Source organism: Zophobas morio, unplaced genomic scaffold (genome assembly GCF_036711695.1).
Source record: "Zophobas morio isolate AGI-343-1 ecotype UQ-CSIRO unplaced genomic scaffold, CSIRO_AGI_Zmor_V1 ptg000005l, whole genome shotgun sequence".
Lineage (NCBI taxonomy): Eukaryota > Metazoa > Arthropoda > Insecta > Coleoptera > Tenebrionidae > Zophobas > Zophobas morio.
This window is the reverse complement of record NW_026972110.1, coordinates 5,367,311-5,394,841: the sequence shown is the minus strand read 5'-3', so window position 1 is coordinate 5,394,841 and position 27,531 is coordinate 5,367,311. Positions and strand designations below refer to the sequence as shown.

Sequence of the window (27,531 nt, the reverse complement as noted above, 5' to 3'; positions counted from 1 at the left end):
GCCCTTATCGTGTTTTTGCATGTTGCTTATCAGTGCACCCCTTTTTTGGTTCTTAATCCAAGTCGTTCTGTGCCATTCATTGTAGTAGTTAAGATAGGTCAAGAAACACTACTAGTGGCGTGTATATCAAATTATTATAAAATCTATACATATTATGCTTGGTAAGTATACAACACACAGTGCGCGCAGAGGCCAGATCTATAGTTGTCTGACCTTGGCGAGAACACGTTTGGACGTGGCGCCATCTGTAGGAGCACGTATGAATACGACACCGCCCACATGTTGTTTACGCAGGTACAACCGTATTTTTTAAAAATGCCACCTCACCTGCAGGTTGATACATTACTTACCTGTAATCGTGGAAGGAGTTCCGCTGGTTCCGCCCCCTTTTGTTTTGACATTTGTGATACAACTTTACACGACTTCCGGACAAATTTTCCACGAAAATGTGTTGTTCAGTGGCGGAAAACCGTTGCAGTGAATGAATTGAATTTTTTTTTAATGTGAAAACAACGAAATTCACAATGAGTGAGAATAATGTTCCGTCCAAGAGTGAAATAGGCCAAGGGGACAGTGTTAACCCTACACCTCAGCCTACACCAGTCAAAGCATGGGTTCAGTTCGAAGAAGATGAAAAAAATGCCAATATTAAAGATGCCCCTGCTGTGATAGCTACTGAAAGTGTTCATGTCAACTTGGAAAGGAGTCTTAGTAAACCGGCAGAAAATAATGTTGCTGTGCTGGATCCAAAACCTTTGAGAAATGTTGAGTTACCAGTTGCTACAGTGGAACCTATACGACAAGGATTTTGTAAGTTTCTGGTACATTGTATGAGGCGTTAATAGATTTGCACCATTTGTTTTAGCTAATGGTGATATTATTGTTACACTGTTACCTGTGAATACGCGATTTCCATGGATTACACCTGCTCAATTCCGTCCAGAATTAGTGCCTGAAGAATTAATGGCTCAAGGTTTGACTGTAAGTTGTTTAACTTAAAAAGTATAGGTAGTAAAAGTATAGTGTGTTTTGTAACTGAAATAAATAATAATAAGTGGTCACACAAATTGACACAAATATTATAATTCAATATATTAAACTTTACATATTTAAGTGTTACTGACCAGAATAGCCAATCTAATCAAAATATTATCTTTTAATAATTATTTTAAAGTTACTTAAATTCTACAATTTTTTTAAATTTTTAGTGACTAGTTTTGTACGTTATTTTGGTGTTTCAATTACTTATTTCAAGTGTTTGCATATAATTAGCAGTATATATCTAAAAAGGAATTTAACAATATTCAAGGTTATGCACTGCTGTAATTATTCAGCACTCGTGGGACAGCCTAGTTACAATTCGCATCCATAATCGTCTTTCTGATGATTTAATAACAATTCAGCGGGCGATTTTTTTTTTATTAAATAAAATATACATGGTGTTATTGACGTTTAATTGTAACCATCGGCCTTATTTTTGCTTTAAAACGCCTCTACAAATTTTTAAACATTTAAATAAAGACAGTAATAATTTCCAAACATTACAGATATAATTTTATGTACCTACAATATCTACACGATATGCCTAAAATGCATCTAAAATGTCACCATAATCAGTCCAGTAGATTCGGAGATTACGCTCGAGAAGTAAAAATTAATAAATTTTCCTTATGACATCATCAACGTTCTGGAGGGAAAGAACAAATGTTAATCGGTATTTTATAATAATTGAATCAATGTTAGCGTTACTTACAAAATCTACTTATTTCATTCTCGTCGTTGGCTTGTACGAGAGGAAAAAACATGAAATTGACCGTTAAATTTTTCGTGAAAACGTTACACATTAATTCTAATATATCAAATAAAAACAGGATAGTTATCAAAAAATAACGTGCGTTTTTGTTTGTTAGAAGAACACTCAACATGACAGAACGACGAAACCCATTAGTATCAAAATTGCAGTTGCATAAAAAAGAAAACATTTAATACGTTCAGGAAATATTTTCTCGAATGATTACTTAAAACTCAGCGCCTCGTTGAAAAAAAAAATTAGTTACACTAAATAATATGCACAGTATGTGGAAAAACTCATGTATGTAGTTTATAATTCTATGCTCACTATTTTTGAATTAAGTTTACATCAGCTTAAGTTTTTTTAGTGTGTTATAATAGTTACTAAAAAACTGTAATCCTGTGCAAAATATAAATTGAATCCAATAACAGTACTGTGGGATACGCGACACGATTTTTTTTTATAGGAACATTGTTTGGTTCTATGGCCTTATTGTTCATGAATTACTTTTAACACGTGCCTATAATTAATTACACGTCTGTGCTATAATACTATCTTTGAAAACGGAGCTCAGAAACTATATTTGGCACACATGAATTATATAGATTCGCTGTTGGAAAATACAATAGGTACCTACACTAAAAACATACTTACTATATATCATAATTTATGCTACCGCAGTGTAGAGATTCAATAAATCTACAACTGTAATCTATACATTTTATAAAAGACATTTGGAGATTTTCATCACCTCGAGAATTATTGTACAAACAATGATCTAACGTCATAGTGTATATTCGTCTCTTTGTAGGACAAGGAAAGAGTCTAGTAAAACTGAAAACAAAAACGTGTCTGACTAATTATTATTATTATTAAATATATCTGAAATATATATGTATTATCAATATATGTATAATTATCCACAAGAGGTTTCAGTACTGCTGTTTTGAATTATGTCACCAATAATTACATAGTTTCATTTAATACACCTATGTTAACTTGCAATATCCGCTCAAGTATATATAAAACTTTTTTAAATTTAATTGAATGTCTACATATTTTTCTTTGTTTCAGTTAACTGTGGAAGAGTATGTTCAAGCTATGGAACTTTTAGTCAATGACTTCAGATTTACATTGTACAATGTTTGCTATAAGCGAGTACTTGTGGTTTGGATATTTCTTGCTTTTTCCGTACTATTTGGTCTTTTATTTTCTGGTTTGTCGGGTCTTACATTATTTGGGTTGGGTATCGGTTGGTTAATTTTAAACGCGGCTGCAATTTTCTTTTCCATGTGGTTAAAATATAAATTATCTCGTAATTTAGAAAGGTGTTTGGCACATGTAAATAAACAACTGCTCAGGCATAAAATCGTGATAGCTTTAGACGACAGAGGAAAAATATCTTGTCATAAGGTCAATCTGTGTTTTTTGTATATGGATTCTGCTCCGTGCATAGCACGTCTGCAGACAAGCATTGACCAACAAGAAAGAGATCCAGCAAGCGGGTGGGAGCAGAGAATGGATATTACAGCAAACGATATTGTTATTCAAGGGAGTCGAACCACTAGGCTTTCCAGAAAACAGGTATGTAAAATTGGAGTAGACAGAGAATTTGTTAATAATAATTTTACTATAAAAGGAATATGTTCCGTGACAACCGTAGGACTTAACTGTCACGTTTTAATTTTAGAGGCTGTATTTTATTCACTTTGCACAATCTTACTAACCGTTGTATTTAACAGTAGAGGTGCAGATTGGAGTGGTGTAAAAATGTATGTAAAATGAACTGTCGCATGCATGAATCACACATTTCGCATTTAAATAAATCGACAGTAAAATCTGCAATCTCAGAAAGTATTCAATCCAAAATCATATCTCGATTTCAGTACGTAACATCGGTTTCTTTCATCTTCACGATTTAACAGCTTACAATTCAGTGTAAATGAAGTATTGATTCAGATGTTATTAGTTAATCATTAACAAGATTAGCCATGTTTTTGAAAAACAAAATTTATAGTTCATAAAACGAATATTTTTAAATGCAGTCTTATAATTAACTACTTCAAAATCATATTGGTTTGAGAAGTTTGATACAAACGAAGTTCAAAACTGTCGAAGATTAAACATTGTGGTGATAAAGTAATGTATAAAATTCATAAACAACCCAATAAAGCAATAAATTACACTTGCTCAAGTACGGTGTTGTGGTGACGCAATTCAAAAAGAAACTTGTTTTTCATTAGTTTCCTTACAAGTTATTAGCTCAAAAGTTTACAAAATTACAAGTCATGTTAGAATGTAATAATAGAAATAACTTGAAAATTAAGTTGTCCATCAGTTGATCAGTATACATTAAATAATAATAGACACAACTTTTATGTAAAAGAGACATTTATTCTCATGGTCAAATTATATGAAGGGTGTTCCATTAAAAAGGTTTCGTTTATTTCTGCACACCTAAATGTGATAGAGCATTGTTTGTTACTCCAACAAAATTGCAAATACGGATTGTATTGTGTGCAGCGAGTTTGAACAAAAATTACTCATAGCGGGATTCAGCTGACTTTCCAGTAAATATTTTGTTTAATCATTTTATGATCGTCTGTTGGCCAGTTAGACTGATCTGTGAAATATCAAATGAAGTATTTTGAAATTCTACGTGTACTTCGAAGTTGTCATTTATTTGGTAAAACGTTAACAAATGTTTATTAGTTTGTTCGTTAAAAAAAATGTGGCATCTCAAAAAATCAGAGTAATTGCCTTTAAGCGTCCGATAATACTAAATACTTTAGTGAAATGTGTCGGCATTCTGTGTCAAATTTGGTGTCATAATACTGAAACCGTATTTATTTGAAAAATTTTGTTTGGAATTTTACAAAGCTTCCAAGTTGATTCGTGTACAGAAAAACCCTGTTTTTAGTTTAAAGTTGATTTAATAATAATAATACTTGAAATAATAAAGTTTATCCCATGAGATTTTGCCTACAAAAACATTTCATGCTTACTTGTTAAACATTACGTTCTCGTGATGAAAGTGTGAAAATTGAAAAATTAAGAAACATAAGCCGTCAGACATACTTCATTACAAAGTGGAAAACTTAGAAGTGCTTAATCTTTTTGAACTAAAAGACAAAAGTGCAAAAATATTTTTAATCAATGTTCCTAAAATATCTCCTCACTGCACCATCTCTGGCCTCTATTGTGATTTTTTAAATTGATTCGTAATTTTTTGTTGTAATTTAGGGTCGAGCAGAGCAGTTGTTCTTGCGTTATTTACAAAGGTGGGGAAAAGATTTTCTAAGGCGACGTTTAGATTGGACCTTGGATGAAATGTTGGGCAATCCGTCCAACCCTCTTCACGTAAACTCAGCACTTTGTCCATGTCAGTACGTCGAAGAAATATTGGCTAACAAAACACCAAGGACCGATGTTAGAGATTGTTGTCCTATTTGGTCAAGATTTTTGGCCAGACGGGGCATCGACTAAGTAATTCTCTCTCTTTCTTTTTTCAAGCAGTCGAATAATATTTTATGCACTTTTGTTTTTGCTCATTTGGGAAGACGGTTTTTATTTTCATTTTATAGTAACCAATTATAAGTACTACATGTGCATGGCGTTTTAATTGTTACTTTATCGCTTGTTTAGTCATGACAAGGTCATTAACAACACAATGCTAACATGATTATGTCGTGGGACTAACTGCACTCACAAATCACGCTTGTTATACGTAGTTTGATGTGTACAAAATACACTGAGTAGAGTTTTGAAAAAATGCTAAGCTCCTCACGTGATCATTTGCTACTCATTTGTTAATTTTTATACCTTTTTGTGTGTTTTGTTTTTGATTAATATGAGGCACAATCGCACCGTCAAAGTTTGTGATTTAATTTTTTTTTTCAGGAACGAGCAACATTATTGTATTTGCGTTACGCATCTCGCTGGGGTCGTAATGTTGTACGTGGATTGTTAGTTAGTCCACCGGCCTCAGGGGGGCGTCACTGTCCCTCACTCACATGTCCTTGTCAATTCATAGAAGAACACCTTCATTGTAAACCCCCAGGCAAGTTAACAGTAAAATCATTTCTTTCTGTTCCTGATCAACCCTATGACAGTAAATGCTGCATACAATAATTTTTATTTTTAAAAAATTTTAAATATTCATATTTAAAGTACTAATCCCATTTCCGCACTATCGTGATTAATGAGTGATATTTATTTTGTGACGTTATTTTTAGATTTTTTTAACATAGTTATTTTTTATACAAAACTTTTAGAGAATAACGCTATTTTTATTATTGTTTTAAATATAAAAAAAAATGTATGCAGAGACTGGTTCGCGGGGTTTGTTACTAATCATGTTACTTTTTGTTAAAAAAAAAAAAACTGCGCGAAAAGAGCGTCTATATCAACTAACCCAATTTTATTTCTGTCAACGTGGGTACAATTTGGTGAATTAACTGTAGGTATCTTTGATATCTTTTGTCTGGTAGCATTAATTGCTTATCTTTTTCTTCCCATCTGATTAATTTTCCTGCCTGTTTTTAATGTTCCTACTGTAATAAACTTCTTATTTATTACTGGATCACCCTGGATACTAATTGTTGACTAAACAAGAATCCTGAATAGCGTCTAATATAGGGTTTATTTCAAAAGCATGCTAAATTCACTTTACATTGTTTACATAATTAGAATAGTCGAAACTGGTACGGGGTGTCTAGAATTAGCATAAGAGTTGTATTATCTAAAATAGATTGGTCAGTAGAAATTTAAATTATTTGAATTTTTTATCAATTTACTACAAAGTTTTTTCTGATCAGAAATCTTATTGCAGTATTTAAAAAAGGCTAAAAATATCTTTAGAGACAATAACGTTGTACCCTTAGATCATTGTAGTTACTTTACTGTTGTTGATTACCACAGAAAAATCAAGCTGTTATTTTACCGCTAACAAATTCTTTGTTTTGCCATCTAAAAGCTAGTAAGGTAGGAACAAAGTCAATAATAAAATGTTACCTTGATTAAAAATATATATTGACTTGGCTCCTAACCCAAATTATGTTGCACAAAAAGACTTGCTATGTTAAGTTCAACATAAATAGAGAGAGGTATAGAAATGATACATTTTTAGTACCTAGAAAGGACCTCAAGTTAGAATAGCATACATGTTGACATGTTAACTTCAGAATGACGTCATAGCATATTTGTTTTGTTTGATGTCGGTTTTAGAGACTGTTATATAACTTGAAGTGTTACAAATATGTACTTAGAACCTAGTTTTAGAATAATAGTAATACATTCCGTCCATTTGATCTTTGTATATACAAATATTTTTATAAAATAAAATCATTCTTAGTATCATAACTTATTTCTTCCTGCTTTTGTGTGTACTAACCTGCAGTGAAAACTACAGAAACAAGGTAAGGATCTGCGTTCTTCTTTTGGATGGTGCGGGGTTTTCTTCTTAATTGTGCACTAACCATGAAATATTAGCATTGGGCATAACATCAGTCATAATTTTGTCATATGAACGCTATTCGGTGAAAAGTGTACTTAACATTTTTATATTATTAAGCTAAATTTTGTGTTGGAAGTACATGACCTTTGACAATTTTATCTCTTTTGTAAGGATAATTAATAACTTACTACTGCAAAAGTAGGTCAAACTAATCACTCAATGTAGCGTAGCAATTTACAATATATGTGATAAACTTCTTGAAATTTGTTATTCTTCATTTTACAGGATACCCATGCAGCCTTTGCTTCTACATGTCAGATCGTAATGTTCAATCAGTGGTTAATAATTTGCATTACCCTGTTTGATCATCAAACTTTTAACAGTTATGAAAATTTAAGTTGACTTTAATCATGGGAGAAGGTAATTAAAGCACAAGATCTAGATTAAGTACTTGTTAAAGCACATCAGTAAGAATAGGAATGCAGTAACAGTTTATTATAAAAGTATCCATTGTTAAAAATACTCAACTGTTATAAAAATACAAAAATAAATACTCAACACATAACTTATTTATTTTCAGGGATTACCTGAACGCTGCTTGAGGGTTGATATCCTATTCATAATGTCTTGTTGCAAATTATCTAGCTCACATTTTAAACCATCCAGTATGTTAGAGCTTCGTTCCAAATCTTGTGTGCCTTTCAAAAATTCCTCAATTCTTTCAAAATTGTGTTCTTTTGGGGGTACCTGATCTAAACAGAAGTATAAAGTGTTTCTTTGCTCTTCGTTTCTGTAAACCGCTTCGATGTCGCTAATAATTTGTTCTGTTGTTAAGCAGAATTTAATTCTTTGTGGCATAGTGCTAGTTCTTCTAAACATTACGTTCTCATACAATTAGAAATTTATAAATATCAGAACTGCAAAACTTTTACACTGTCATTTTTTCAAAACAGTAGATGACATAGTTCTGTGATGACATATCTCAAATCTCGATTAGGATCAAGGATTAGAGTGGATTAGAGGTTAGAGAACTAGAGCTGCCTTAGGGATTTTTAACTCTTACAAGTTAAATTTGACATTGGTGGATTATGATTTTCGCTCTGATTTTGACATTTGACCGAATTTGACGTGTTTGTTTGATATTTGACGGCGAATGAGTTGTGTATGTTGCAGTTTGTGTAAACTTCAACAAATTTAAATTTAATAGCAGAAAAAATGTCCGTCTTATGCCCAGAAACTCCTGCCCCCGGCTTCTCTTTTGCAAACTGCAAGCGGTAAGGAAAAATAATCACAAACTTTAGTCTTGCAATTGTTTCTGCACTGTCATCAACATAACCTATTTCAGTAATGCACTTCTGGAAAGTAAAGGTTTTCCGGTTCCTAAAGCTACAAAAACTGGAACAACAATTGTCGGAATCATCTTTAAAGATGGGGTGATTCTGGGAGCTGATACTCGCGCTACTGAAGACACTACAGTCTCTGATAAAAATTGCGAAAAAATCCACTACCTAGCTCCAAACATGTAGTAAGTATTTTGTAAACTGAGTTTCATGCAAATTGTTACACATTCTTCGTAGTTGCTGTGGAGCTGGTACTGCAGCAGATACCGAACAGACAACTCAGATGATATCGTCTCAATTAGAACTTCATCGTCTCTTTACAAATAGAGTAGCTCGTGTTGCAACTGCAAATCAGATGTTGAAACAATATCTTTTCCGCTATCAAGGACATATAGGTGCAGCATTAGTTCTGGGAGGTGTTGATTCAACTGGTCCTCATCTTTATTCCATATACCCTCATGGATCAACTGATAAGTTGCCATACACTACAATGGGTTCTGGTTCTCTTGCTGCAATGGCAGTTTTTGAGTCTCGTTGGAATCCAGATTTAGAAGAAGAAGAGGGTGTTAAGCTGGTTCGTGATGCAATTGCAGCTGGCATTTTTAACGATCTTGGGTCTGGTTCAAATGTGGACATTTGCATTATTCGTAAAGGATCAGTGGATTATCGCAGAACTTTTGATGAAGCTAACAAGAAAGGAGTTCGTCAGTCGTCATATCGTTATCCAAAAGGGACCACTGCTGTCCTGAGTAGTAAAACTATTGATGTTGAAGTTGTTGACGTAACTGTGCACCCGATTGAGCCTGAACATATGGATACAGCTTAAATGGCTTAGGTTTGATTGAAATATTTTTGCATATTTAAGGTCGTTTATTCATTTCTAATAAAGTACATATAAAAGATAACGTTTCTTATATTCGTAAAAATGTAATATAAAAATATATAATTTTTCAAAAATTCAACACCTATAAATTATAAGTTTCAAAAAATTTAATAGTGTAAAACTGAGATTTGTTGATTAGTTTTTGTGTACTATAAAGTCCCATGTGTCTTTCCACCTCAAATTTATTATGTCATTAGTTGTTAAAGGAGTTGCACCATAACACAGTACAGTAAATTTAAGAAAAACGTAAAAAATAGATAAAAGCCACAAAGATATGAGTAAAATAAATATATAATTAAAAAACTTGACTTTAAAAATATGAGTATTTAAATAATGAATATGTTCAATTAATGCAGCCAGTAATAGTGTTTTGAAAGTAAAAGCTGGCAAATAATGATGTAAAAATAAAGTACGTTCAACAAAAAAATAAGGTATATAGTGAAATAAATAACCTATCAAAAATAATTCACCAATGAGTTGAAACTGTTCCCACGTGTTTTCATCCAGATCATAACATAATCTCCTACGTCGAAGAAGATAAAATATTAACAAAACAAAATATATAAGAAGTCCAATTGTTCCAGAATACCAGAGCAATAAATTTCCTATGAGATGAATTTGAGCCTATAATATTAAAAGTTAAGAAAAATATATATATATATTCAGTACAACAGTCTTACATTACTAGTTGAAGAAACCCAATATGCAATTCCACGTGACATTAACGGCCATTCAAAAGGTTCGGAACTGTACATGTGATTCTGCACACTTTCAGTACCAGAAAACATCATTTTATAATGCAATTCAAAAAACTTTTCCCAAAATGTCAAAGAAGTCGCTGCAGTCGGGATCATTTCAGCAGTTACTAATTCTCTTTCACGTTCTTTTTGATCCTCAGCTGCAAATAAAAAAAGGAAACTAAAAAACTTAAAAAATAAATTGCGACTATTAACGTCAGCAAGAAACTAAATTTCGCGATCAAACTATTTGGTTTCATTAAATGGAAACTAACATTTTGTGTAACGATGTTCCTCAACGTTCCACACTGTATCATCTTGATTAATAATTCTATCAGCAGCAACTTCATGTTGATGGAAGCCCCAATCTGGTAACTGTCGGCCTGTAAATTTAAGAGCCGTATTTGTGTCAACATGAATCAGTCTTATCAATGATTGTATTGTATGCCAACTTTCTCCATTTTGATCTTTATTCAGAATCTCCACTCTCCATAGATTTTGTGCCGGCATGGATACGTTGTAGTCTATGTAACATGATACTTCTTGACACTGTGGTGAAACTGGAGCAGCCACATCGTGAGAATTTAAGGCACGGCTGGTTATACCTAAAAGTGTAATAAAGCTTTATTACTAAAATAACGTAGGTTTATAAATAAAGCGTTTGTGACAGAGCGTGTTTATTAGACAAGAAAATCTCTAGTTTACATTTTTTATTGCTTCCCTAATAGCTATATTTAGTCCATTTTAAAGGATACAGAATTAGTGTTTTTTTTTTCAGTACTTACACAGTACCAAAATAATGTAGGTTATCAATATTCTTAGAAATGCCTTATTATTCTGTTAATTTGAAATTCTGAGAACGTTTTAGGAATAAATAAATAAATGAACTGCTTAAAATAATTAAAAAAGGAAATAACAAGATTAATATGTTTACCGGCAAACGTTGCGCAGAGATGGGGATGATCCAAAAGGGTAATCAAATGATTAACGAAGGTAACAAAATACTTAAACATAAATGTTATATGCAGTGGAAACGGCAAAAAGGTGGAATATGTGAAACAACAATCAAATACAGTGATAAAAAATACAAAGTAAAAAACAATGGTAAAAGGTTGTAAAAATTGTGATAGAAAAGGTTGTACAGTAGGTAACTTTTCCTGATAAAACAAAGAAAAGAGTAAAATATCACATTTATCAATGTAAAGAATGTAAAAATTGTGTTAAAATATCAAGAAAGGACGAAAACGGTTATCAGTGTCTTAATTGCAGATATTTATTTAGTACAACTAAATGCACTTACAAAAATACTATTGCGTGTGCGTTTTCTTTCCCTTTCTCTCTGTGCTTTTAAAATGTAATCCGGGTTTCTAATAGCAAGAGTTCTGCGTCGTCTAGGGTCTAACTCGGGAAGTACACAATTTTTATAAAACTTTTCAAGTTTTTGCACCATCGTTTTACAGAAATTTTTATCGTAGTTGATTTTGTCAATTTTGATCCCTTTTTCTGTCCAAATGCCAAATATGCAATATTATCTCCGGGTAATATGTAGTTGCCTTGTATTTGGTAAAAATAAGGGTGCTTTTTGTTAACTGACATTTCACCCTTTTTGTCTAACTTATAAACAGTTATAAGTTTGTCAAAGATTTCTTCATCTGGTGTCATGTCACGAGCAGAATACAGGCATTTTAACTCTACTGTTCCATCATCACCAATTAAGCCATCAGGTGTAGTACACAAATATGGGTGATCCAGATCAATAAATAATCCACATTTGCTAATTTTTACACCAAGTCCATTTATTATGGCGAAAATTACATCATCTTCATGATTTTTACCCCATTTTGCTAGGGTAATTATTTTTCTGGTATCGTACAACATTAAACTAACTGCTTGTATAGGGCATAGGCGTGCAGAGACTTTAGTATTAGAGGGGGCCATTAAAAATGAATTCATATCTTTAATGGTGGGAGTGGGATAAAAAACTTTATACCCTAAACTAAACTATATATTTAATCAGAAATAGCTACACTATATACATATAGGTACATATTAATTCGCAAAAAGTCTGAAATATCTAGATGTACATTTTTTGTAAAATTAACGTATGTATATACCTATTACCGCGACTTCATAAACGCATTCGTCGAGTAGAACCAGTCATATTCTTAAAATAGTCAATTACTGATTCGACATCAACATGAACGGCACTGTCTTGTTCTATATACAAAAGAAGCAATGCATCAAGACGGTCTTGTCTCATTGTACTTCTCAATTTATTTTTTACTTGAGCCATCTTTGAAAATGATCGTTTGCAAGAACAACTTGTAACCGGAATTGTGGTAAATTTTTGAAGTAGTACTGAGAATATACATGGAAATACACTACTTCTTGCTTTATTTTCTTCCGTCATCCAAAGTAACCATTTTTGTACTGAACTTCCTCGTAAAGACGGATTAAATTCTTTCAGAATTGCTTGTTCAGCTAATATCTCGTCAGTTTTAATTTCAAACATAATTGAAATTACTTTCCGCATTATCAGGATCACAATTAAAATAAAGAAGTTGACCCACACTACATACAAGTTGCATTGATTCCTGACTGAATCTTTCATTAAGACCAGAAATTAGAGATTCCAAGAATGGGTAAAGTGTGTATTCTTAGTTCATCTTCTTTTTTTTCAAAATGATTGTGACCTTCTGGGTTATCGTCTATTCGTCGTGAAATTTTTCTTCTTTTTACTTCAGGAATTTCAACTTCTAACAGAACACATTCGTCTTGAATGTTTGAAAAAATCGACGCAAAGTAGGCTGAATTGTCTCGGTATGTTTGCAAAGTTAATTTTAAGTTGTTCACACTATCTGCAGCAGTTAATAAATTAATTTCTTCGGACTACAAGTCTTTGTTAACTTTCAGTATAATTTGTAAAATAGGATTAACAATGTGAAGACATGCAATGAACTCGAAACTTTTTAACTGAAAAAGCGAACCTCGTCCTTTTGCTCTTATAACTGCATGTGTAGTATTTTGGAGAATATCTTCAATTGCTAATACAATAGCTTTATAATTTTCTTTTATTGCGCTCACAGCTTCAGCTCGACATGCCCATCTAGCGGTTGAAAGTGATTTTAGATGTTTCACAGAATTGTTCATTTCTTTAGCAATTGTTTCAAAAACAGCATGTCTGACACAGCTCCCCTCGATAAAAGAATACGTAAATTGAACAACTCCAAAGAAATCAAATATTAATTTGTTTCCCCTCTGGGAACTGCATGCAGCAACTAAAGCAAGATTCAAACAATGTGCATAGCAATGTACATACAAAATCTTGCTATTGTTTTCTTTACATGTTGCTTGTACCCCAGATAATGTCCCAGCCATAGTAGATGCACCATCAAAACTGCCAAAACATTTTTCCATTCAATGTTCATAAAATTTAAGACCTCATTAAGTTCTGAATATATAAATTCAGCATTAAACCGCCTAATAAGTCCCACAAATGTTTCCATAGGCATATTTGTTTTGACATCAAAATGTCTCACCACCACTGACATTTGTTCATGATGACCACCATCAGAAGTCTCGTCTGCAATTATTGACACCATTTGACCATTCAAACGGTTTCTAATTTTTTCTATAACCACATGGTAAACTGACAATATAAGGTCATTTTGAATTCTGTTGCTAACGTACGAACAATTTTTTGGGCCTTCTTCTAAATGTTCCTTAATAAGAGGATCATATTTTGAAAGTAATGAAACTAAATCTAAAAACAAGTCTTTCTCTAAATTTGTTTTTGATTCATTTTGCCCTCTGAAAGGACGTCCTCCTTTAGCGAGACACAAAACAATATCAATAAGCCTTTTCATTATGTCGCGATTCTTAATTCGTTCTTGTTCTCGTAATGATCTAAAGTTTTGGCACTCGCTATCCAGAAGCTCATCTACTCCCTTAACCTCATCATATTTTTTCCATACACTAAAACTGTGCATGTGCCCTCGAGTATGCTGATGTAATTTAAATTTTTCGACACCTTTTCCAATTTTTAAAACCCTCTTTAATAAAAGCTAAATCTATATGTCCTTTTGTTGCTGCATCGTGCATGGAAAAAAATCTACAGCAGAAACAGTACGCAGCATCCTTTACAGTGCTATATTCTAACCAGGGAAAATTGTCGTACTAAGAAATTTGAAAATTTCTGGATCGCTCTCCAAATAAACTTTTTGGAAAACATTTTAATTTTGGTTGATAGGGACCTTTGCGTATTAAGGCATCACGTTCAATACGATCAGCAAGTATCGGATTTGACGGGTCTTCAACCGGTTGTTGTTTTTCTATAAATAACAGCGTAAAATTAGATAGATCTACATAGTCGAATATAAAAAAAATTGGTTAAGGTTATTTTGACAAAACTTCCCTCGGCCCTAATCCCCCGAAGTAAAATAAAGCATATCCAACTTTTCCGAAAAATGATAAATTTTGTGTTTTTTTCAATTATTTCTGTACATTGATATGACAACTATTAGGGGGGGGGGGGGGGGCATGCCCCCCTTGCCCCCACCTGTGTGCACGCCTGGTATAAGGTAACATATTACCTACATATTTTTATTCCAAAAAGGAAAGATCCGATTCGTTTTCTTCTAATTTCTTGCCACAATGGAGCAAAAACGATTTGGGGTAAAAAATTCACGCATAGAAAAACTGAGATTATTCCAGTTGGAATTTCTACGTCATTTAACAATGTTCAGTACATCTGAGAAAGTGTTCTATGGCGAAAACTTTGTTGAAAAGCCTGTGACTGCAACCCACAGAAAAATTACAATACACCCATCTACTAATCAACGAAGGCCAAAAGTCTTCGGACGGGCAGGCAGGGTGTTTCGAACTCGTTCGACGATATGTTTTCTTGTATTTAATAAAAGGAATGATACGGATTTCGAACGCGTCCGGTGAATTGATATTTGAATGATACGTTGAAATAGATAGGATGACTGATAAAAGAACCAGCGGACTGTCGTTACAGATTAGAGATGTTTATTTCCCGAAAGCTACAGGTAGAATCCCCGTTTAAGGCGGGTGGTGGCCAGACTTCCCGTTGAGGGTGGGGAGAATCAAAACACGTACCCCCAGTACTGGCTCTCAACACAGGGGGTACCTCCAAAAAAAGAGGCACTCCCAAAACGCATCACCAAAAGCATCATCACAACCATCTACTATGTACAAGCTTACCATTTAATAATGTGGAGCTTCCCAGACAACCACTTGTACTCACGCAAGAAAAAGGGGTAAAACTGCGACTTAATGATTTTGTAAACTGTACTATTGAGTTTCGGACCGAAGGAGAGAGCGTTAGAAGACTTAGATCCTTTGTAAGAATGGTTTAATAGTAGTTTTTACTTTATATTGTCTTATTCTAGGTCTAGCTCCAGTGATTTGGAAAATGAACTCGGAGATAACAAAGCGGAAACTGGAACTCATCCCTTGTAAACCAAATTTAAAAGTTATTTAAAAATTATATTTGTTTAATAAGAAGTCTAAAAAATGTTTGACTGTTTTAATGAATAGACCTTTAAACATAACAGATTCCTTAAAATTTTGACTTTTTTTTTAATATTTGCAGTTTTACATCAGTCTTTAAACATTTTTACTTTTAAAAATATACCTTTAAGTAAATTGCTTAAAATTTTAATTTAAAAAAAAGTACTTTGAAAAACAAGGTATATTTGCTAAAAAATTATGTGTGTTATAGGGGCCCTAATAGGAAAAAAGTCTTTAACACAAGGCAAAATTCCTAATTTTGAATGTTTTTGAAAGGAAAATTTGTTTGGACAAAACCGTGTTCACGTTTGGAAAAACGGGGTATTTTTCTTAAAATGTTGACTTTTTTGAAAGGGTACCTTTGAAAAAACAGGGCAAAATGATTTAAAAAACAAAGTGTTCTGAAGGGTGAATTTGTTTGAACGAAATCGTATTCACGTTTGATAAAGTAGGGTAGATTTCTTAAAATTTTGACTTTCTTAAAAAACGGCTCTCTTTGGAGTGTAAATTCAATAAATTGACTTTTAAAAAGGAGTAGCTTTAAAAACAGGACAAAACGATTAAAAAAACAGTGTTCTCAAAATCTTTAAAATTCAAGTGTTTTTAAAAGGTGAAATTTCTTGGCCGAAATCGTATTCATAGGTGTGCTGAAATGGCCCAACAGAAAAACAGGGTAAAAAGACGAATTTTAAGTGTTTTTAAATGGTAACTTTTCTTGGCCGACACTGTATTCACGTTTGATAAAACAGGATATATTTCTTGAAATTTTTAACTTTTCAAAGTTACCTTGAAAACCAGGCTAAAATAATTAAAAACGTGTTGTGTTCTAAAGGGGTCTTACTAATAGTGATAATAATAATTACTAGCTAAAGTTTAGAGTGTTTTATCAAGACGTCAATGAAATTTGATACATATACAGGCTGATTCAGCGTAAATGACGAATCTAACTGGTCTCTATAGGCACCCCAAAATACATTTTTCTTCTGTCCCTTGATTCATAGTAGAAATTAAAAAATACATGAATCCAAGTTGGTATTCTTATGCCACTGTCAATTTTGAGCAGAGTGCCAAAAATGTTCTAGTGGCGACAAATTTGTACGTCTAGAAATATCCCGAACACAAGACATCCAATTTCGAAACGTTTGGCCTGTGAGTAACGGGAAAACCGCTACCCACTTGGACAACGAGATCTGCATTTTAGACATTGTTTGTTTTTCATATTGGATAATGGGCCACTGCGAGAAAAAATGGTGTTAAGTCTAGTTTCATCCGTATCATACGCAGGTAGTTCATGAACTACGAGAGACAGACTTTTAATGAAGGTTAGCATTTTGCAATTTTGTTCGGGAACAGCTGCTAAATGATCTTGATTATATCAGGAACGTTTTATTTAGTGATTAGTCTAAATTTTCCAACCCGTTATCTATGTTTAGTGATGTGATATGAGTATAAAACATTTTTTTCTTTAGTATATGGAGTATAGGTACCCAACCTATCACATCAGGTATCACAATGAAAAGTGTTTATTGAATTTTTTGAAATCATACAAAATTAATAAAACAATACTTCATTTTTCATTAGAAAAGGTCTTTTTTTTCGAACGATTGGCATTCCTATTGTAGCCAGATCTCGCGGTATCCCTCTGAAGACACCAACAGAAGTCTGCAAGCATGGGTGGATACATAAAAGCGATATTTTTACGATTAAATGCAATCAAGTGTCCCAAAAAGTAAGAAAAACAAAACAACCGTTATCTATGTTTTGTGATGTGATATGAGTATAAAACATTTTTTTCTTTAGTATATGGAGTATACCCAACCTCAAACACTATCTGAACTTTCTGTGAATTTTTTAGTGTTGCATAGTGTTATTTCCATCAACTTTTACTTTAAACATCATGCGTTACAGTGACACTTCGTTTTGACGTTTTCTCTCTTGCGGTTTTTAATAAAAAAAACATGAGATCTTTCAACGCGGAACACGTGCTGTAAATGTGTTTTATTGTTTGTAAATTCACCAATCAAGTTAGTTTTTCTTAGTCGTCAGCTAGTGCTAAAACAATTTAACAATCAGGAAAACACCTTTGTTTTTTTATTACGAATAGGTTTCTGGATGCATATACGTAAGTCTTACATTATAACACTTCTTAATTCTTCACACAAGATTGCTAATAGTTCATTTACGGCAGTTAAACAAAATACATTATACTGCGAACTGGCGGGGGCTTAAAATAATTTCTTCCCTTTGGCGGTTATCATCGTTATCATGATTACATCATCGAGGCTTGTCCTCGCAACGCTAAAGATTGATTACATCATCGAGGCTTGCCCTCACAACGCTACAGATTGATTACTTCATCGAGGCTTGCCCTCACAACGCTATCGATTGATTACTTCATCGAGGCATGTTCTCACAACGCTAGGGATTAATAACACCATCGAGGTATTCCCTCGCAACGATAAAAAAAATTATTGGATATTTTTGTGTCTGTTTATTATGTGTTTTGTTGGGGTAATCAGTTCGCGGTATGCTAAATTCTCAAAGTAGATTGTTTTTAACTAACCAATCACTTGGATTATGACATAATTTAACATAATGTAAACTCTGTGTTTGAATCGTTGATAAAGTGTGGCAAATATTAATCTCATGTAAATTTTGTTAACTTTGCAATTTTTCATCTCATACAATATTTCTCTAATCTCACAGTTTTAAGCTCAGTAATTTTCCTTTGTTGTATAATTTTCATTGAACGTAAATATCATGCTTTGCAGTTTTAACCTCACATAATGTTTTTATTTGCACAAGTTTATTTCACTCCAAATCTTTTGTTATTATAAATCTTTGCTAGTTTTGTTTTGTAAATATTTCGTTGATGAATGTTTCTATCATATAAACTATTTGATGTCCAATTTTAATCTTACATTAGAATTATTTGTTGTTTAAAATTTCACAAAATTGTATGGCGAATTTAAATGTTGTTTATTGCTCGTTGAAACTTTAACCCGTGTTCAGTTGTTGTTAATATCAGAGTTATAAGAGATTGAACATTTAAAAATGGAATTGAGGTTAAATAACTAACACAGAAAACGTGGCAGAAGCGCAGTGACACGATAAATCTCACCTAGTCGAGCTGATGAGATTTATCGTGTCACCTGTACAAGTCCACAGGTTTGGATAGATTCAGGGGCGGCCGCCGATGTTGTAACGTTCTCGGCTTCTGTCCTTGGCCGAGATCCGACTACGGGTCTGGCGATCGTAATGGCCTAGTTTCGGACGGCATGTTCGTCCTAGAGACGTGAAATGTGCCGTTTGAGTAGGCTTTGCGATAGATAGAATCACCGTTGTGGGGGGAGAACAGCCCCGACCGGTAGCCCCAAACTCCGCTTGTGCTAGAACACCCCAAGGGTACTTTTGTTGTGCTCCTGTTAACTGCCGTAACATTAAAATCTGACGCCACACGCCCGTAATAACTTGTGTATTTGCATCCAGTTACTTTAATTCAGATTTTGCTTTGTTTTTATTAAATTTGTGATATTCAAATATGTGTATGTGTGAGAGCCAATGACCAGGGGGTGCCTGTTTTTACCCCCTCCGCCTTCACGGGCTTGGTCGGGCCACCACCGGCCTTGAAACGGAGAGTTGATCTGTATCCTTCCGATAATAAACACCAAATATTTATCTCGCATTCCGCTGCTCTTATTTAACAATCAAACACAACATACAACTTATTCATATATCAATACAAAATCGTACATGGTCCTTCGAGCCGGATTGGCGGCCGCGAGTGTTATATAATAGTGCAGTGCGCCTATTTCCACATAAAGTTATTCAAATCGGAAATATTGGTCAACCGTCATACACAGATTTTTCTGTGATTCGTCGTCTACAATTCTGGGGACATCAAGGTAAGCTCCAATTCTTATAATATCGTTGTGCATTTCTTGTACGTAAGATGACGAAAAGCCAGGACGAAACAATCAATAAATTCATAATTCTTCTTGATAAATTAAACACACATGAGATTTTCGTTGAAGACGAAACTAATCATTCAAAGGTTGGACAATTAAAGCGTCGCCTACAGGACGTTGAACAATTAAAATCGGAAATGGAAAATATCAGTTTGCACTATGGTGCCAATTCTATAATAATAACTTCAGAAGATGAAAACGAGTCTGATGAACGGGTCGAATATAAGTTTAGGGATGTACTGAATCAAATATTTGAGGTGCTTGGCGTATATGATGATTTGGTGACAAAGGCCTCATCTCAATTATCTAGTAGTTCATCAACCACATCTCATTCAAATCAAAATCTTAACGTAAAATTGCCAACTATTGAATTACCTAAGTTCAGTGGGGATTATACCGAATGGGCATCATTTTTTGATACTTTTTCTAGTTTAGTTGGCAGTAATGAGTCATTATCCAACTCTCAAAAATTACATTATTTAAAATCATGCTTGGAAGATGAACCCAAGAAAACTCTGGAGTCGCTAAAAGCGGACAACACAAATTATGCAATTGCGGTTAAATTATTGAAAGACAGATACGAAAACAAGCGCTTCATCATTAACAATCATTTAAAAAATATCTTCAGTTTGCCTTTTGTTAATAAATCGGACTGTAAATCCTTGCGGGACTTTTTAGATACACTAAGTATTAATTTAAATACCCTGAAAGCGTTGGATCGCCCTGTCGATCAATGGAGCGATCTTATCATTTACATTGTAGTTTCAAAATTGGACCATTTTTCTAGTTCCACATGGGAAGAGTCACTTGAACCCAATAACATTCCGTCCCATACAGATTTAATTTCATTTTTAGAAAGGCGATGCAAAACCTTAGAATCGATAAGCATCCATAAAAATAATAAAGAAACAAAATCTCTCCCTCCTCAAAAATGTAACATTAATACGCCGCTTAGAAAACGTGTGTTCCATACTTCATATTATAAGGCTCAAAGTAACAAAAAGTTAGCTTCATGTTTTATATGCGAAAAAAATCATAATATTTTTAATTGTGCTGATTTTTTAAAGTTAACCCCCCAGGAAAGACTGCAACACATAAAATCATTGAATCGTTGCAGTAATTGTTTTAGACAAAACCATTTTACGAAAGATTGCACTATATTTGGCTGCAAACAGTGCAACAAAAAACATCACACTCTTTTACATATTGATGTAAAGGCTAGTTCCAATGCGATTACTGATCAATTAGTTAATGATATCACGGATCCTGGAGAGGGGACATCTCATTGTAATTTAGCGGTCTCAAACAACATACTTTTATCAACAGCAGTAATATTGGTTAAGGGTCCCACAGGTAAAATAAAAGAATGTCGCGCATTATTAGACATTGGGAGTCAATCTCACTTCATAACGGAAAATTTATGTAAACAGTTGAATTTGAAAATTCAAAATTCAAATGTGTCGATCCTAGGAATAAATAGCCAATCAAGATTGACTAAGTCTGCTGAAGTTGAGATCAGAAGTAGATCAACTGATTTTATTTACAATATTAAATGTTTGGTTATTCCCAAAATTACCGAAAACTTGCCTTCTTATACGTTCGATATAAATACTATCCATTTACCCAATAATTTAGACTTAGCGGATCCGACTTTTAATGTTTCATCTCCCGTGGATATATTAATTGGGGCCGAATTATTTTTAAACCTGCTTACTTCCGGAAATATAAAACTCGGTAAAAATCAGCCTGTTCTACAAAATAGTGTCTTGGGATGGATTATCTCAGGTAAAATTCCGAATTTTAATAATAAACCCTTGCACTGCTACAAAATAAGTTTGGAATCAGCTGTTACCAGGTTTTGGGAAATAGAGAACGTTGAACCCGAGGTAATTGTCCCTTCCATCAATAAACATTCTTCCAAAGACCTTTGCGAAGCCCACTTTTATGACACTACCAGCCGATCTAAAGACGGTCGCTTTGTTGTACGACTTCCGTTTGTCGGGCAAATTCCAAAATTGGGAAATTCCCGTGATGTAGCCATGAAACGGTTGTTGTCTCTTGAACGGAAACTCTCCCGAGACCATAAATTAAGAGCGGGTTATTTGGCCTTTATGCGCGAGTACTTGGAATTAGGTCACATGGAGCCAGTACCTGCCGACGTTTCGAAACATTCTTATTACCTGCCCCATAGTGGGGTCATAAATGAAAATAGTTCTTCAACCAGACTACGCGTTGTTTTTGACGGATCGGCAAAAAGCTCAAACAATCTTAGTTTAAACGACAATTTATTAGCAGGACCCGTTTTGCAGCCTGATCTTCTTACGATCATTATTCAATTTAGACTGCCTCAATTCGTAATAACTGCGGACATATCCAAGATGTACAGGTGCATTTGGGTGCATCCTGATGACCGTGTATTTCAACAAATCTTATGGCGAGAATCTCCCGATTTACCCGTAAATACATACCAACTTAAAACCATCACTTACGGCCTGACTTCCTCTTCTTACCAAGCCATTAAATGTGTACAACAATTGGGCGCAGATCTAAAGGATAATTATCCATTAGCACACGACGTCATCATGAAGTGTTTTTATGTGGACGACATATTGTTTGGCGCAAATACCATACCCGAATTAGCGCGGATTAAGGACGAATTAAAGACAGTTCTCGGGAAGGGGGGATTTTCTCTAAGTAAGTGGTCATCTAATTGTGCTGATGTGTTAAAAGATGAGCTTACTTCCAATGAGTGCATAATAACGGACAAACAGCTTGAAAAGAAAACTCTGGGTATTCGCTGGGACAACGAATCTGATAATCTTTCATACACACATTTTAACTTTGTTAACGTCAAGCCCACCAAACGTACTATACTTAGCGCCATTGCTCAATTATTCGACCCCCTCGGTTTAGTTAATCCTGTGATAACAATGGCAAAAATAATAATGCAACGGTTGTGGTCGTTGAAAATTAACTGGGATGACGAAATTCCCGATAATCTTAAAAAAGCATGGACTTCCTTCTTACGCGGCTTGCCTTATCTAAATAAACTTCAGTTTCCTAGAACAGTAATTTGCCGTGATGCTATCAAAATAGAAATCCATGGATTCTGCGATAGTTCTGAACAGGCTTACGGTGCAGCAATCTTTGTTAGGTCCATTGATTCCCAATTAAATATACACGTCAATTTGTTATGCGCCAAATCTCGCGTGGCGCCATTAAAAACCATCTCTTTGCCCAGACTTGAATTATGTGGTGCGCTTTTGTTAGCCCAATTGCTTGTAAAGGTCACTAAAACGATTAACATTTTACCTGAGCAGTGTTTCTGTTGGACGGATTCTCAGATCGTTTTATCGTGGTTAGCAGCTGATCCAGGTAATTGGAAAACCTTTGTCGCTAATCGCGTTTCTAAAATACAGCAGTTAACTAATAATTGTCACTGGAACCATGTAAAAAGCAGCGAGAACCCGGCCGACATAATAACTCGTGGTGCCTCTCCTAGGGAATTATCGACAAATACACTGTGGTTTAATGGTCCAGCTTGGCTGCATAAAATGGAAATTCCGATTGTTAATGCCTCTAATGTAGACAAGTGCGACTCCTCTGGCGAAGGTTTACTGTTAGAAAAACGCTTTGTTTCAACTGCAGTGCATCTACAAACCAATTCTTTTAAAAATGTTATCTTTGACCTATACTCAACCTTTGGCAAATTAAAAGTTGCAATTGCGTGTTGGCTGCGCGTTATGAAAAATCTACGGAATAGAGTCAAAAAACAACCGGAAATCAGGGGCAGTTTAACAACGCAAGAATTGAAACATTCGGAAATTACGATAATCCGATTAGTTCAAAAGGAGGCATTCTCCTCCGAAATTCATCAGTTGACTCACAGTAAAAAACTTGGTAACAGTAGTATTTTACAACTTAATCCGTTTCTAGATTCTAATGATTTGCTCAGGGTGGGGGGTAGACTAAGCAATGTCAAAACTTTACCAATTGATAAAAAATTTCCCATCTTGTTGCCCAAACATTACATAACCGAATTAATAATACAAGATATACACCAAAGCCTATTACATGCGGGGCAATTAGGTACTCTTGCGCAAATGCGCTTAAAATATTGGCCTATTTCTGGCAGGCGTCAAGTTCGCAAGGTAATTGGTAAATGCTTAAAATGTTATAGGACCAATCCAAAACCTTACAGTCAAATTATGGGAAATCTTCCCGAAGAGCGGATAATGCCCTCACGTCCCTTTTCCAAGGTGGGGGTTGATTTCGGTGGTCCTTTATTAATTAAAGAAGGCCGCGGAAAAGGGAAAAGAACCACTAAGTCCTATATTTGCCTTTTTATTTGTTTAAGTACAAAGGCAGTACATCTCGAACTGGTAGGCGACCTGACATCCGACTCATTTCTTAGTGCCCTAAAACGATTAATTTCACGCCGTGGAAATATCTCTTTCGTTCTTAGTGACAATGCCACTAACTTTGTAGGCGCGAGAAAAGAGCTTCAACAATTATTTAAAAGCGAGATTTTTAAAAATAAACTGGCAAACGAAAATATCATGTGGAAATTTATTCCTCCTCGAGCCCCAAACTTTGGTGGTATCTGGGAGGCTGGTATTAAATCAGTGAAAAATCACATTAAGCGCGTAATCGGCGAAAATCACCTTACGTATGAGGAGATGTACACGCTGTTGGTCAGAATTGAAGCGGTACTAAACTCACGCCCCTTGACGCCATTATCGAACGATCCGAATGATCTCTCGGCCCTTACGCCTGGCCATTTTTTAATCGGGCATCCACTAACCGCCCCCGTAGAAAAGGATCACACCGCCATTTCGTCCAATAGGCTGTCTCGCTGGCAGCTGATTGAGGCCTGCCGCCAGCATTTCTGGAGACGTTGGTCAAAGGAGTATTTGACTACGATGCAGAGCAGGGCCAAGTGGCAGCACACATCCGCCAAAGTTCCGGAAGTTGGTACATTGGTGGTACTAAAGGACGACAATCTACCGCCGTTACAGTGGCCGCTGGGGCGTATTACTCAATTACATCCTGGAAACGACGGCCTGGTGCGTGTAGTGTCAGTGCGGCATAAAGGTGGTGTAGTTAAACGTGCAATTACGAAAGTGTGTGCGTTGCCAATTGATTAATATTAATCAATCCATGATCTATATTCCAGAAATCTGGACATTCCTATTCATTTCTACTTGTGTCTATAATTTGCTTGCTTTCTTTGCACTTTTGTTTATCCGTATGATCTGTGTAAAATATTATATGCATATATTCTGTATTTCGAAACACTTCTATTGTTTCAAGGTGGGGGGTTATGTGAGAGCCAATGACCAGGGGGTGCCTGTTTTTACCCCCTCCGCCTTCACGGGCTTGGTCGGGCCACCACCGGCCTTGAAACGGAGAGTTGATCTGTATCCTTCCGATAATAAACACCAAATATTTATCTCGCATTCCGCTGCTCTTATTTAACAATCAAACACAACATACAACTTATTCATATATCAATACAAAAACGTACAGTATGTCTGTCAGTTCGCGCGTGTCTTTTCTTTCATATTTTTAAGGTGTTTCATTTGAAACGTAATATGTCCGTGAATACACGATAGAGGGTTTTGGGGCTGAGGAGTGAATGCGAGATGGCAAGTCCATGTTGCCTTCGCTCGCAGCTTCTTTCCTCCTGAGAGGGGTGCCATTTTAGCCCCTCCAAAAAAATGTTGTCTATTATTTCTTGCGCTCTCGACTCACACGCAGTATATGCTCACTTGTATGAAAGAACGTCTTCCCGCCACTTAAAAAAAAACACACACATACAACGTAGGTTCTCATTTTGTTAGACGATCACAGCCAAGGCCAAATTTTGAATTTTTGAATTTTTCGCGGGCCTTTCGAAGTTTTTCAAGGTCAATTTAAGACGGGAAGCTTGGGTTATCACAACGTGTTAAAGGCATCTATTTGAAAAAAAACACGAATTTTCCTGTTAACCTAATACATAAAAAAATTGGTCAAATATTATTTCGACAGAACTTCCCTTGCTCATAAAGTATAGCTTGTCAAATCCAGCTCTTTGGAAAAATTAAAAGATTTGGTTTTGCGAATAATTAAGATAAAAAAATGTAGAATGTAAATTAGATTCTCTTATGTCTGTAATAAACTCACTCTGTGATATAATACACTCACCATGAACCAACTGAATAACATCTCCATGGTTTATTACATCTATGGGTTGTTCAACAACAAGATCATGTTTGTTAGGTCTCTTCACAATCCACCAGTTATTTACATCTTTGAAGGAATAGCAAGTGACTTGTTGTTGATGACTAGATCCTCTTTTGTCAGGATATCTTATTGGATAAACTTGGTTGTGAGAATGCATCCAGCAAGTTCTTCCATGAGTATGTCTAAAATTATGAAATCATATTAAAAAAAATAAAAAAATAAAATTAAATTACCTTAAAGTAATTTGAGATCCATGTGCCACAAGCAATGGTTGTCCTTTAGTAATTGAAGCTAAACCGCCTTCTAAGGAGGCTTGGAATGCGCTGGTCATTATGCTATCATGTGGTCCCGCTTTGTACAAAACATTCAAATGTATATAAAAAATACATAAATAAATCAGAGTAGATATGAAAATGGCAGTGACACTTTGTACAACAAATCGAACAAAAAGGGCAGAATCTGAAAGCGTTGATGAAGACAACAATTTCCAAAAATCTCGACCAATAATAGCAATTCCCAGACATATTGAGTAAAAACCAACATACTTTACAGACAACGCACAAGTTAAAGAAACTGATCCCAAACTCAACCAAAAAAACCACAAAGGAGTGTAAGGCCTGGAATAATAATGACGGAATTTCAAAATACAAAAAATTCCAAACAAAGCAAAAAATAGCAACATTGATTCCATTAATATAAATCTGCTTTGAGTGAGTAAAGCATTATCAAGTAATAAAAGAATGGCTGCCAATAAAGACGTCCATTGCGTTAACCCTAATTCTAACATCAAATGATACGAAGCTGGAATTATTAAGCTACCAAAAAATGCAGGGACAAAACGTAAAGCAAGTAATGGAATAGTCTCTGGGTAAGGACTACCTATTTTATCAAATTTAAATTTTCCATCAAACCCGGCTAAATAAGCTACTGCGGCTATGAGCTGCTTTCCCAGTGGTGGATGCGAATCGAAGAAAAACGTGTTTTTCATGTATAATGAGACATATTTGCCATAATGCAGTTCATCAAATCTAGAAAAAAAAAAGGAACTATTTATTGGTGTTACAAGTATTTGAACTACTTACACTATATTTTTGGGTTCTTCTAATTTGTACATTCGAGTCAATAAGCCACATAAAAAGAGGCCAACTGAGAGCAGATCAATTTCAAAATTTATTCGGAGGAATTTAGTTTTTTCTTCACGAGGTATATGGTTCGTAATTTTGTTTGTTTTCTTATCATTCGAATAGTTTAAAACATCACCTTTGAGATTCTTACATGATTCCTGGATCACATTTTCAGTCGTGTTTTTTTCATTTTTGTTTTCATTATCACCACATTGATCTATTGTTTTTTGTTTATGTTTCCTATTATTTATATTTTCCATTTATTTTGTTTAGTAGATAAGGATACACATTTTTTAAAAATATACTAATTTTTTAAGTTGTCCATTTTAACATCCACGTAGCACTGCTCTGTAGGTCATTAACACCAACATGCAACCAGTAGATTTCTTTAGGTTAGGTTAGGTCAGTTCATAAACAAAATCGGATAAAACTTTTGAATTCTTGCCTTAAACATAATCACTAAAGTTTAAAG

The 27,531-nt window shown here is 34.5% G+C and overlaps 3 protein-coding genes across 5 annotated transcripts; 2 read left to right on the top strand and 1 right to left on the bottom strand.

Annotated features, from left to right (window-relative positions):
* The first annotated feature begins 293 nt into the window (after positions 1-293).
* Positions 294-7,940, top strand: LOC135122467 (uncharacterized). 2 transcript variants are annotated; one of them, XM_064046656.1, is made up of 5 exons: positions 294-810; positions 866-981; positions 2,867-3,376; positions 5,036-5,278; positions 5,693-5,783. In XM_064046656.1, exons 1-4 carry the CDS (start codon positions 525-527, stop codon positions 5,276-5,278), a joined length of 1,155 nt encoding a protein of 384 aa, XP_063902726.1. In that variant the 5' UTR covers positions 294-524; the 3' UTR covers positions 5,693-5,783. The 2 variants fall into 2 exon arrangements, with proteins under 2 accessions (XP_063902726.1, XP_063902727.1); XM_064046657.1 differs by lacking the exon at positions 5,036-5,278 and adding an exon at positions 7,533-7,940 and having other exon boundaries at positions 296-810; positions 5,693-5,852.
* Positions 7,941-8,363: 423 nt separating this feature from the next.
* LOC135122468 (proteasome subunit beta type-7) lies at positions 8,364-9,492 on the top strand. The gene is made up of 3 exons (XM_064046658.1): positions 8,364-8,521; positions 8,593-8,772; positions 8,825-9,492. The coding sequence occupies exons 1-3, from the start codon at positions 8,463-8,465 to the stop codon at positions 9,411-9,413; spliced, it is 828 nt and encodes a 275-aa protein (XP_063902728.1). The 5' UTR covers positions 8,364-8,462; the 3' UTR covers positions 9,414-9,492.
* LOC135122465 (protein O-mannosyltransferase 1) lies at positions 9,199-27,488 on the bottom strand. 2 transcript variants are annotated; one of them, XM_064046653.1, is made up of 7 exons: positions 27,018-27,488; positions 26,815-26,963; positions 26,169-26,286; positions 25,897-26,117; positions 10,483-10,812; positions 10,151-10,368; positions 9,199-10,094 (listed from the first exon to the last, which is right to left on the bottom strand). In XM_064046653.1, exons 1-7 carry the CDS (start codon positions 27,317-27,319, stop codon positions 9,606-9,608), a joined length of 1,827 nt encoding a protein of 608 aa, XP_063902723.1. In that variant the 5' UTR covers positions 27,320-27,488; the 3' UTR covers positions 9,199-9,605. The 2 variants fall into 2 exon arrangements, with proteins under 2 accessions (XP_063902723.1, XP_063902721.1); XM_064046651.1 differs by having other exon boundaries at positions 26,169-26,963.
* Between the last annotated feature and the right edge of the window lie 43 nt (positions 27,489-27,531).